This window comes from Podarcis filfolensis (assembly GCF_964270895.1).
Source record: "Podarcis filfolensis genome assembly, chromosome: 4".
In the NCBI taxonomy this organism is placed as follows: Eukaryota; Metazoa; Chordata; class Lepidosauria; order Squamata; family Lacertidae; genus Podarcis; species Podarcis filfolensis.
The window spans coordinates 82982665-82995476 of NC_139607.1; the positions used below are offsets into that span (position 1 = coordinate 82982665).

The 12812-nt window shown below is 39.5% G+C and overlaps 1 protein-coding gene across 1 annotated transcript in view; it reads left to right on the forward strand.

Moving 5' to 3' along the window:
- The window catches only part of CWF19L2 (CWF19 like cell cycle control factor 2), a 75939-nt gene that overhangs the window by 43035 nt on the left and 20092 nt on the right, over positions 1-12812 (forward strand). The window contains exons 11-12 of the mRNA XM_083609057.1: positions 4970-5092; positions 5862-5999. Of these exons, the coding sequence (XP_083465183.1) occupies positions 4970-5092; positions 5862-5999 (261 nt within the window). The remainder of the gene's footprint in view (positions 1-4969; positions 5093-5861; positions 6000-12812) is intronic.

Here is a 12812-nt window from a genome sequence, read left to right on the forward strand (position 1 = left end):
TGACCTGGAAGCTGTATGCCGGCTCCCTCGGCCAATAAAGCGAGATGAGTGCCGCAACCCCAGAGTTGGCCATGACTGGACCTAATGGTCAGGGGTCCCTTTACCTTTTTAAATGTTATATATCATCTATAATGCCTTCGTGATATCATGCCTGGATTAATTTTGTTTAACACTTGGTGTAGAACCGCAGTTATCCTTGCATCATCTTGAGATCATGCAATATGCATCTGCTCATTAACACACACACACACACATACCTTTCTTTTTGAGCAGCGGTCTTTTCCTTCCTGTCCCTGTGATATAGGGACTCGTGAAATTTTTATCATTTTCTTTAGCTGCTAAACATTGAGAAGCAGTTCCAGTTTAATAGTTGGTGACTTCAAGTTATCAGTCCTCTGTCAACTTCCTTTGCTCGGCTGCTCAGAGTCAACTGGCTGTTCTGCAAATTAAACTGTGTGCATTGTGAGCCTTTTTCATTTTCTGCTGTTAAATTATGGAACAGTCTCCCTCTCAAGAGGCCACACAAATAAGTCCCTAAGATTGTATTTCACTTAAGACGCCATCCTTTGAGATTTTTGTTTTGGCCTTCCTGGATTGTAATGCATTAATTGGTGAGAGTCTCTTCCACACAGTCTCAATAATTCAGCTGACCTGGGGGGGATATGCACAACACTTGAATAAACAGCTATCTGAGTAATCAAATACTCTATTTACATAAGTTTACATTGATGTGGGCAACGCTCAATGAATGTAGATAACCTAAACTTGAATGTAGATAACCTAAACTTAAATAATTTATTCTAGTGCCCCAGAAAGCAGGACTAGATCAGAAATTACTGTTTTGAATCCTTGCAATCCTTATTTAAAAATGTAAATATATTTAAAACTGTCCACTATTATGGATCATTTTCTTTGGACAAGTTTAGACTGAATGCTAGATCTCTGTAGGTCAATTTACAAATCAGAAGCTGTCCTTAGGGGATGAGTTCTGTTCTTCCATACAATTCTTGCCTTGCTAGCTTCCATTCCTGGTGCTAATTATAGTTCCATATTCAGTGTATACCATTGCAAACTACAGTGCAATCCAAACCAAGATACATAAATTCAGTCCCCATTTTATGAGGGAAACTCGTTTGCATTGGTGCACATGTGACGTGAAACCCTGTTAACACTAGGAAAGCAGAAAAATTGCTAGCTTCCAATTTACAATTTACAAACCATGGTTTAGGGAAGTTTTTATTCTGTTTTTAATGTTCTGTTGAAAGCTGCCCAGAGTGGCTGGGGAAACCCAACCAGATGGGCGGGATGGAAGTAGTAGTAGTAGTAATAGTAATAATAATAATAATAATAATAATAATAATAATAATAATAATATGCTTCATGATTACTTTAAGAATAGTTAGTACCACTCTTAACAATCAATCATTAGTGTAGAAAGGTTTTGTGACATTTATTCATGCTCCCTCACACCCACTCACTTCTGTTTCAGGCCAAATCTTGAGATCGCTTATGGCCATATGGGCCATTCCTCTTTTAGTCCCTCCTGTTTCCTGAGATCTTCATTGTGTTCAGGTCTCGGGTGTTCTTTCTGGTATGTAGACTGGAAGCAGTCTCCCTGTATTTGTCAATTTTCTGGCCATTGACTACGACCAGAATATGCTTCTCTTTGCCACTGGATACTTCCATGAAGTACATCCTCCTAGTGGTCTTTGTTCCTCTAGCTCAGCCTTTCCTAACCTAGGATTCCCAGATGTTGTTGAACCCCTATCATTCCTGACTGCTGCTCCTTCTGGCTATGGATAATGGGGAGCAAAGGTTGGCAAAGGCAGAGGCCTTTGCCTTACTTCCGCAGCCCCCAGGGCAGCTAATTGTAATTATACCCCAACTATAATTCTGTAGCTGGTGTGGGTAGCATGGCAGGTAGATTATGCTTCTAGGTTTTCTAACAGCTCCATCTCATTGAAAACCAAATGTTTTCATGGCTCTTTTAACTATTTAGTATGAATTCTTGTTCAGTGAAACTTCCTTTTCAATAGCTTTCTTCCTGGTCTAAATCAGGGGCACCCTAATGGGAAAGGCAAAGGGACCCCTGACTGTTCGGTCCAGTTGTGAATGACTCTGGGGTTGTGGCGCTCATCTCGCTATATTGGCCGAGGGAGCCGGTGTACAGCTTCTGGGTCATGTGGCCAGCATGACTAAGCCACTTCTGGCGAACCAGAGCAGCACACAGAAACGCCATTTACCTTCCCGCTGGAGCGGTACCTATTTATCTACTTGCACTTTGATGTGCTTTCGAACTTCTAGGTTGGCAGGAGTAGGGACTGAGCAATGGGAGCTCACCCCGTTGCGGGGATTCGAACCGCCAAACTTCTGATCGGCAAGCCCAAGGCTCTGTGGTTTAGACCACAGTGCCACCCGCATCCCATACCCTGATGGTGGTGCTTTCCAAATGTTGTTAACTCCAGCTTCCTCTATGACTAGTGGTTGCAGCCCAACAACACCTGGCAGCCACTTGGTTAGCTACCCCTGGTCTAAATAGTTTTGATTTAAAACCAGTTCACTTGGCATACATTATTCAATCATTGTACTGTAGACAGGTCAGTATCAATCCTGCATTTCAGAGAAAAGTCTGAGTGTGGTTGTGGAAGGCAGGTCTTGACTTCAAAAGAAGCGTCTTGCGTCATTGTTAAGGCTGAAATCCTGTGCACACTTTCCTGGGAGTAAGAAGAGAAGAGTTTGGATTTGATATCCCGCCTTTCACTCCCCTTCAGGAGTCTCAAAGTGGCTAACATTCTCCTTTCCCTTCCTCCCCCACAACAAACCCTCTGTGAGGTGAGTGGGGTTGAGAGACTTCAGAGAAGTGTGACTGGCCCAAGGTCACCCAGCAGCTGCATGTGGAGGAGCAGAGACGCGAACCCGGTTCCCCAGATTACGAGTCTACCACTCTTAACCACTACACCTCACTAATCCCCCATCCAACCGAATAGTACTTCTGGAAAGGCTTGTGTGGGATTCACTGTAAGACTCCAAGGTGCAATACTATGCACACTTATCTGGGACGAGCCCCTTAGAACACAATGTAACCTACTTCCTGAGTAAGCTTGCATAGGATTTCACTGGTGTAAGACAGTTTTGGAGAGCTTTTTATGGAATTCCATTCTTAAAATCGCTTCTCTACCCTTGCATCTTTTGGTATTGATAATGCTTTTTTCTTATAGTTTTCTTCATGTATTTGTATCCTAGTTGTAAGCCACCCTAGGATATTTTATAGAATTTCAGGATATGTATCCAGCTGAATAAGGTATGGGTGACTTACAGTGGGTCTTTGTGGAGAAAAAGTTTAACAGGGCTATAGGAAGCATGTCTTCAGAACCTGTATGCATAGGGGCTTGGATCTGAATTTTTTTAAAACACCGGGAAATAAATCAAAACTACTACAGTATATGACATATAAAACATCTGGCGAGCATGAGAGGCCTGTTGCATTGCACTCCTCAAATGTTCCAGTGAATTCTGTTACATGCCAATGTGTGACTGATGAAAAATACTGACCTTTCCCCAGACAGATACATGCACGGTCTTGACATGACTTATGATTTCTTCTTCTGTGTTAAACAATTTGCAGAATTTTTATTTGAGGTTGTTTAGTAACTGGAGGTTGCCCAGTAGCTGGGAATAGCCCAGAGTATTGCTTTGGACACTTGTGAGCAGAGGTTTAATGTATAAATAAATCTTATTAAGTTAAAATCCATGCTTATTTTTCTGAATAAAGAAGGAGCAAGATCATTTGCTGATGAAAATGTAGTAAAGGGCAGTTGTGTTTCTCTTTCCCACTTTTTTTGCGGCCTTTATCCAGTATTTCTGTGTAGGTTCACCTGAAGTCTATAATTAAGTCCTTAGAGCCCTGGTGGTTTCATAACCACAGAACTTTCTTACTCTCACAGAGCTGTCAGGGATAAGCTGTCATTATTGGTAAGGAGAACAGATGTGAGGTAGACACATAGTTGATTTGTCTGAAAATGACTTGGATAGAGATTTATATAGGCATTTATTAAACTTGACAAAGCTGGATTTTAATGAGCCCAATTTTGATGACATCCCCCTTATTAGAGCTAATTTAATCAATTAACATACAATGAGCTGCTGCTTTCTAATTACTGAGTGAGAAGCTTATACACCGTCCTCTAATTTTAAATTTAAAAATACTTTCCCAACTCTTTGACACCAGACTAATCTGATACAGATATAATGCTAGATACTTGCAAATCATGGTTTGCAAATCCAGAATCCAGTCTCGAGAACTATGCCTCTTACCTTCTCTAGATCAAATTTGTTCTTGCCTTCCATTGCTGGTATTAATGATGGTTTAGAGCAGGGTTTCCCATTGGGCCTCCAGCTGTTTTAGACTACAATTCCCACTATTTCTGACCACTGGCCTTGGGAGTTGTAGTCCAAAAACAGCTGGAGACCCAAGTTTGGGAAACTCTGGTTTAGAGTATAGAGTGCTTGTCAAGGTTCCTTTTATCTGTGTTTGCCAACCACTTGAAACCAGGGTTACAAGTTCTTGTGTATGTGGAGGTCACAGTATCACTTTGCTTCCTTTGTTGCTTTCATGAAAGACCAAAGCAGGCATCCTAAAGGATGCTTTATGTATAGGATAGCTGTGTATTATGCATGTAATTATTTAAAATATTTCATACCTCCAACTGAAAGTTTTTCAGGTCTGTTTACAGCTCAGGTTGTTCTGAAGTGGATAATTCCAAGCAAACTGTTTATATACATCTGATAATGGCTAAACCATGATTAATGAAACACTCTCAGTTGTAAGGTTCTTACACTGAAAAATTGCATTTTGGATAGCTTGTTTTCTTTGGTTTTGTTATAAGTGCCATTTCTAGACATGATATGACAACTGCTTTAAATGACCCCCATTTCAATTTATGTCCTCTATTTTTACACCTTCGTACAGATGGCAGGCTTCAAAGAAGATAATGATGTGGTCCTTGTCAGAACTGATCAGTCTGGTAGAGCATGGCCTGTTAACACTCCAGGAGAACTGCTGGAGCCAAGTGGCAGAAAAAGGAAGCAGAAGGTATGTGTAATAAAGATGCTTATTTCACATCTTTTGTTATAATAAATATTATTATTACTACTATTATTACTTTCTTAAATGTAGAGTATAGGACAAGAGTTTGGGCAGGAGGATGTGAGGAAACTCCAAATACCATATAAGAAAGCTACCAGACTATTTTCAGAATTTACTTGTATAAATTTGGGGCATTTGTATCCTGCCCAGTCAACAATGTCCTCTGGGCTGTTCACAACAATAAAATACAAGTACAGTCCAAAACTAGAATGGTCAATGGAAAAGCAGATCAACACAGAAAACTTGCATAAAAGCATGACGATGTTGCCATGAAATAGTCAAAAGTCAATAACTCCCCCATCTCCACATCCTTCTCTTGTGGGCACAGACATGAAGTTGGTATCTGTTTTCCTCCCTTCTGGAGTGGCAATAATAAATCTTATGTGGTCCTATTTGTAATAAATGCTTATCAGTGCTTTCCCCACAAGCGTAAGAGCACCTGCCTTTGATGTACATCTTCCAATAATTTGAACAGCCTTTTTCCGAAGACTGTTGTGTTGACAGCGTCTAATGAGAAATCCCACGAATTCCCTGTTGTATCAGTTTGCTGAAATTTGTTGTATCATACTTTGCTGAAATTAGGTATGCTTTGTAAAATTCAAGTGCTGAATTGCATTCACTTACTTTTATAAAGTTGTTTTTAGATTGGATTTGTTTTAGCATAACCAGACAGTGGCACCAAATGAATATCCGTGTACTTGTTACTCGTTTTCAGGTCACTACTCACGTGGAGAAGGAAAGGGTCCGCTATTTTCAGGATGATGATAATCTGAGCCTGAATGATTTGGTCAGAAATGAAAAGATGAGGACAGCAGAGGATCAGAATAAGCTTTTCATGAGAATGGCATCAAAGGTAAGGCCCAATGTGTCTGAATTTATATTGAAACCTAATGGGCGCTTCCAATATATTAAAAACCCTTACTTTCAATTTTTTCTTAAAAAAAAAAAATCTGTTTGGAATAACATACTCTAAGATGTATCAAGATCTTCATGTGAGTGTTTCAAATTTGAGCAAACAATGTGATTTGTTCCAGTACTTTATATTTGTTTTATGAATATAATTTTACTGTTTGTATGCTGTTCATAGGATCACGGTATCATTTTCTTAATGTTGGTGGCTTAGACATTTTTGCAAATAATAAATAAATAAAGATAACTGGGGTTCTGGGGCAGGAGAAGAGAGAAACAAGGAAGCACTTGCAGTTACTTCACAGGCAGCAGCATCTGGGCTGCCCCCAACTTATATCTGAGCCCTGATTTTCCTGGACTGACCCCAGTACACCATGTTCGCTACCATGCTGATTTTCAGTGTATATAGAATCATAATACTTAGGTGCAAAACATCATATAAAAATCTCAAGTATATGAACTCTGTAGATAAACTTAAACTGAAAGGTAGCAATTTAAATTTTTGCTGTAAGAGCACCATCTGAAGCCATTTTTGTCATCTGTATTAATGAAGTGCACAGAATTGACACCCATATAATGACTTTCTCTTTCATGCTTTCATTTGTAAGGAAAACGGGAGAAGGGGAAATACAGTTGAAATGGATGTTGTCTTCTTGATATTGCTGAAAGTCTAAAAATGTGTGTGAGAAAGTGGCCCTTCAATACTGCAGAGGATTTTCATTCATCTTTTTGACTGAGATATTGGCTTTGGTGTGTCTGCATTATTTTAAATCAACGGCTGTTCCTCAGTTCTGTTGCAACCAGCAAAATAACGAAATGTGATTTCTAATGTGCAGTAAGGAAGCAAGGGTATCTTCTATTTTTCAGTTTGCCTTGATATATCCTTTAAACAAACTTTTTGAACTTGAAAACTTGATGGTAAAATCACATTGAGATCAGTCTCAGTGCCTTTGCTGTCAACATGAAAGTCAACTAGATTTCACTTGTGTGTAAAGCTGTCGAACTAGATGGTTTTAAAGCAGCATTATGTTCAGCAGAAATTACTGGTAGAAATAGAGATTTGTGAAGGAGGAAGGCACCTTGGAGTAAATAAAATAATCGATTCCAAGAAATGGAAAGAGTAAGAGTAGCAAAAGAAGAAGTGTTAAATTTTAGGGAAGAGACATTTTTCAACACCTTTGAAAATTAAGAACCAGATACTGTTGGGAAGAGTTACTGAAGGGGATGGAGTTGGATGAATTTAAAATTGCATGCAAGTAGCTCAGTGGCTGACTACATGCTTTACAAGTAGAAGGTCCCCGGTGTCAGTTCCTGGCATCTATAGCTAAAAAGGCCAGGAAGCACGTGATGGAAAAGATACCCCTCTGTTTGAGGTTATGGAGAAATGCTGTAATCAGAAAACATAAGGCAGATTCCTAGGTTCCAAATGTAAGGACTTACAAGTTTCACAAGCTGGACAGGGAAATAGACGTCTGCCTTGAGTGTGAGAGGGGAAGTACAGAGCCCTACCACCACCAGCTCCTCTCCCTTATTCTTCCAGCCACTGAATATATCTCTCACCTGCCCATACCACCTCTTTCCTCCGGAAAGCTGCTTTGCATTGTAGACAAGGGCAATCCAGACACAGTGGGACATTGTCTGGAGCAGGGGTAGGAAATTGGATCTATCCAGCAGGCAGGGTCCAGATATCCCACGAGCCCCACAGGCCACTTAGGTTGCTGGGGCTGCTCACCTGTCAGGCATCTGACATCACCAAGATGCAGGATAACGCACTTGCTTTGCTGGCATGTTTTGATTTCCAACTTTGTGGGGAAAGGACATGCCTCTCCGTGGGGCTTGCTGTAAGCACCAGCCAGCCTTGTGCAAGAAAAGTAAAAATAATTTTGCAGGTGTTGATCTGCTTGTGTAAGAGAAGACATCTTAAGTTCTATGGAACTCACTTAATCATAGTACCATGTCAACTATTGCACTAACGCTTGTGAAATTCCACTATTGTTTATTGGGAGCCAGCCCTGTGTAGTTGATACACCATTGTGCAAGACAAGTATCATTGTTTTGTTTCAGTAGGAAGAAGCTGTTGGCAGACATTCTAGTAATGTTCGGATTAGTTGGCAAACCTAGGCTCCAACAGTCATAGTAGGACTTAAACTAGTAATAAGGAAAATTTGCATAATGAATCCTCATCAATGCAGTATTTAATTAACACCTGGATAACGATCACAAATCTTGAGATCAATGGAAAAAACATACAGAACCCGGAGGAGATTAGAAGGTGCTTTCAGGGATATTTTAAACAACTCTACACGCAAGGGCCGCAGAAAGAAACTGAGATAGACCAATTTTTAAGAACCAATGGATTACAAAAAATATCTTTAGAAAATAAATTAATATTGAACCAGCAAATCACAGAACAAGAAATTGAAGGTGCCATTCAGAATATGCAACTGGGCAAATCTCCAGGACCGGACGGACTAACCTCCAAATACTACAGAACTTTGAAAGATCTTTTAATTCAACCATTAAAGGAGGTGTGCAATGAGATTTTGGAAGGGAAAAAGGCGCCTGAATCGTGGAAAGAAGCATACATCACATTGATACCCAAGACAGAAGCTGAAAAGACACAACTAAAGAACTACCGTCCCATCTCCCTTTTGAATGTGGATTACAAAATTTTTGCAGACATTTTAGCTAGCAGACTTAAAAAAGTATTAATGGAAGTAATACATAAGGACCAGGCAGGCTTTCTCCCAGGCAGACACTTGTTTGACAACACAAGGAACATAATTGACATTCTGGAGCTGTTGCAAAGGAATATCAACACGAAAGCTGTTTTAGTTTTTATTGATGCGGAGAAAGCCTTTGATAACATCTCTTGGAGTTTTATGAAGAAAAATTTGAAAGGGATGGGAGTGGGTCAGGGGTTCGAAAATGGTATAGGAGCAATATATTCAGAACAAAAAGCGAAATTGATTGTAAACAATGTGGTGACTGAAGATTTTAGGATAGAAAAAGGAACACGTCAGGGCTGCCCTATCTCTCCATTATTATTTATCTCGGTCCTGGAGGTGCTGCTAAACATGATAAGGGGGGACCGATTTGTAAAAGGTATTCAGGTCGGAGCCAAACAATATAAATTGAAAGCCTTTGCAGATGATTTGGTTCTAACTTTACAGGAGCCGGAATCCAGTATGAAAAGAGCTTTGGAACTGATAAAAGAATTTGGTCATGTGGCGGGATTTAGATTAAACAAGGTAAAAACTAAAGTATTAGAGAAGAATTTAACCCCAATGGAAAAGGATAGGTTTCAGAATGAAACAGGTTTAATGGTGGTTAAGAAAGTGAAATACCTAGGGATTAATATGACGGCGAAAAATTTGAATTTATTTAAAGAGAACTATGAAAAATGTTGGGCAGAAGTTAAAAAAGATTTAGAAATCTGGTCTAACTTGAAGCTTTCCTTGTTGGGTCGAATTGCAGCTATAAAAATGAATGTATTGCCTAAAATGCTATTTTTATTTCAATCCTTACAAATTTTGGACAAGATGGATTGTTTCAAGAAGTGGCAGAGAGACATCTCTAGATTTGTCTGGCAGGGCAAGAAACCCAGAATTAAGTTTAAAATTTTAACTGATGCAAAGGAAAGAGGTGGATTTGCCCTGCCAGATCTTAAATTGTACTATGAATCAGCGGCATTCTGCTGGCTGAAAGACTGGCTGCTTCTTGAGAATACAGACGTTTTGGATTTGGAAGGTTTTAATAATGTTTTTGGGTGGCATGCATATCTTTGGTACGACAAGGTTAAAGCTCATAAGGCATTCAAAAACCATATTGTCAGGAAATCTTTGTTTAATGTCTGGATAAGATATAAAGACTTGCTGGAAAGTAAAACCCCAAGGTGGTTGTCACCTATGGAAGCTAAGGCTCAGAAAAAGCTCAATATGGAGGCTAAATGGCCAAAATATTGGGAAATTTTGGAACAAGAAGGTGACAGATTGAAACTGCAGAGTTTTGAAAAATTAAAAGACAAAGTGCGAGATTGGCTTCATTATTACCAAATAAGAGAGGCCTATAATTTGGATAGAAAAATTGGCTTCCAGGTGGATAAATCGAAACTGGAAACAGAATTGTTAGAACCAAAAACTAAGATTTTGTCAAAGATGTATAACTTGCTGTTGAAATGGAATACGCAGGATGAAACGGTCAAATCAGCAATGATCAAATGGGCGCAGGATCTAGGTCATAATATTATGTTTGCTGATTGGGAACAGTTGTGGACCACCGGTATGAAATTTACGGCATGTATTGCCTTAAAGGAGAACATTATGAAAATGATTTACAGGTGGTACATGACCCCAGTCAAGCTTGCTAAAATTTATCACCTGCCTGACAATAAATGTTGGAAATGTAAAGAAGCTGAGGGAACATTCTTTCACCTCTGGTGGACTTGCCCAAGAGTTAAGGCTTACTGGGAAATGATATATAATGAACTTAAGAAAGTATTTAAAAGTACCTTCCCCAAGAAACCAGAGGCCTTTCTCTTGGGCATAGTTGGCCAATGGGTGCCAAAGAAAGATAGAACACTCTTTATGTATGCAACAACAGCAGCAAGAATACTTTTAGCTAAATATTGGAAGACACAGGATCTACCCACCGTGGAGGAATGGCAGACGCAAGTGATAGACTACATGGAGATGGCTGAAATGACTGGCAGAATCCGTGACCAGGGAGAAGAATCGATGGAACAGGACTGGAAAAAGTTTAAGGACTATCTACAAAAATATTGTAAAATCTTTGAGTGTCAATAAGATGTGGGAAGTAAAAGTAACAGGGTTTGTGTGACTTTGGTCAAAGGTGTGTGAAAAGAAGAATCTAAGAAAAAAAGGATAAGGGGTTTTGAACAGAACAATATTATGTCATATTTTATAAGATGAGGTACGGATTAAAAAAAAAATGGAAAATGGGGACATAATAATTAGAATATAACATTAAGTACGGCTGAAACAAGGTTTTGAATTTGCTGAATTTGTTTGGAGTTAAGTGGAACACAAAAAAGGGGGATGTGAGGAGGTCAAGACAGAGGGGTATGGAACTTTATAAATTTAAGAAAGAGTGTTTTTCCTTTTTCTGTTTTTCTATTTTTCTTTTTTTCTTTTTTTCTGTCATATATTTTTGTTTTTCTTGAGCTTTATGTATGGAAATGATGCATTTTGAAATGATGAAATTCTTTGTTTTGTAAAATCTTAATAAATATGTATTTAAAAAAAATAATAATTAACACCTGGATAAAAGCTCCCTTCGTTTTATTGCGTTAGAGCTGAGCCCTAAATACATTTACAGTGTGTGTGTGTGTGTGTGTGTGTGTGTGTATATATTTAATTCACAATCCTTTCGGCTGAAACCTATTGTTTTTCCTAACACCAGCAGGATTCTGGTTTTTTTCCAGCTTCCTGTCATGTATTTGGAGTATAACATTCCTGAAATCTAAATGCTTCCATTTAAAATGGGTGATGTCAGTGTTACCATGGCAATTGAAAATCGCACGGATCCAATTTATACAATCTATACACCTTTTCCCTTTCTGGCAGATTTTCAGAGCAGCAGTAACGCTTCTTGCATTCATGTAGAAGGTGTATCTTGAATTGCGATTGCGTTAGTGTTATTATGGGAGAAACGAATGTTCAGTGGGTGAAGGCAAGGGAGAAGCGTATCAGCTTACGAAAGACGGTGAATGGAAAACTAGTTGCACAACCGTAGTAATAAATAGAGCCCAAATACGCAAGCATGTGTTAACAGGACTTTATATAACAGAAGGTGGGATTTTTTTAAATTTAATTTTTTTTTTTGCTTTTCTGCACTATACTTTGAGATGGCATTCTTAGGCAAAGTATACGTTTTTATGTCTGTTTTTGTGTGTGGCCCTGCTGCCATTTTCCTAAAAGCCACCCCCATAACTGTGGAAACTGAAAAAAGGGAGAAACGTAGTCAACTTCGTGCCTCAGCATCCTAGCCAGCAGTGCACATTTTGGGGGAAGCCAAGCCTGTATTAAAGGGAAGGACTCCACTTGAACCTGGATGGAAACCGACTGTTGGCGCTGAAAATAGAAAAGGTGGCAGAGCAGCTGTTAAACTGAAGGGAGGGGGTAAAACTGGCAAGAGCTGAGGAGGCGCCATTTGGAATGAATCTCACCCCTGGAGATGAGTTTTAAATGCGGGTGGCATAGAACTAGGCTTGTGAGTGCAGGAGCTCAGCATAGCAATTCAGAGAGGCCAAAGCACCACACTTGAAGAGAGAGGGTGGTCTTCAAGTGTTTATATGCTACTGCCTCTGAGCCCAGGTGAGTGAACTGGACTGCTTGGTATTAGAGGCTGGCATTGATAGAATAGAGATGATGGATACTTGGTGGAACAGAGAGAACCAATGGGACATACTGTAGTTATCTCTGGATATAAACTCTGTAGGAAAAACAGAGAAGGACGTGCCAGAGCTGGTGTCGTTCTGGATGTCCCAGAGAGCATTGAATCCAGCAAGCAAGGAAACCCAAAAGGGGCAGAATTCTGATAATCAAAAGATAGCTGAGAGATAGCAGGCCTGCTGCTTCAGCATTGTAGATGGGGATCACATCGTTCAAATAACATGCCTTTCTTAAAAGACCCCCTTTGGCCTGTGGTTGTAGGGTACGTACTAATACACTTAAGTGCTCTATGCGTCTGCCATCTTGTTTAATAAAAATGGCTTCAATTAATCATTTATGTCAGA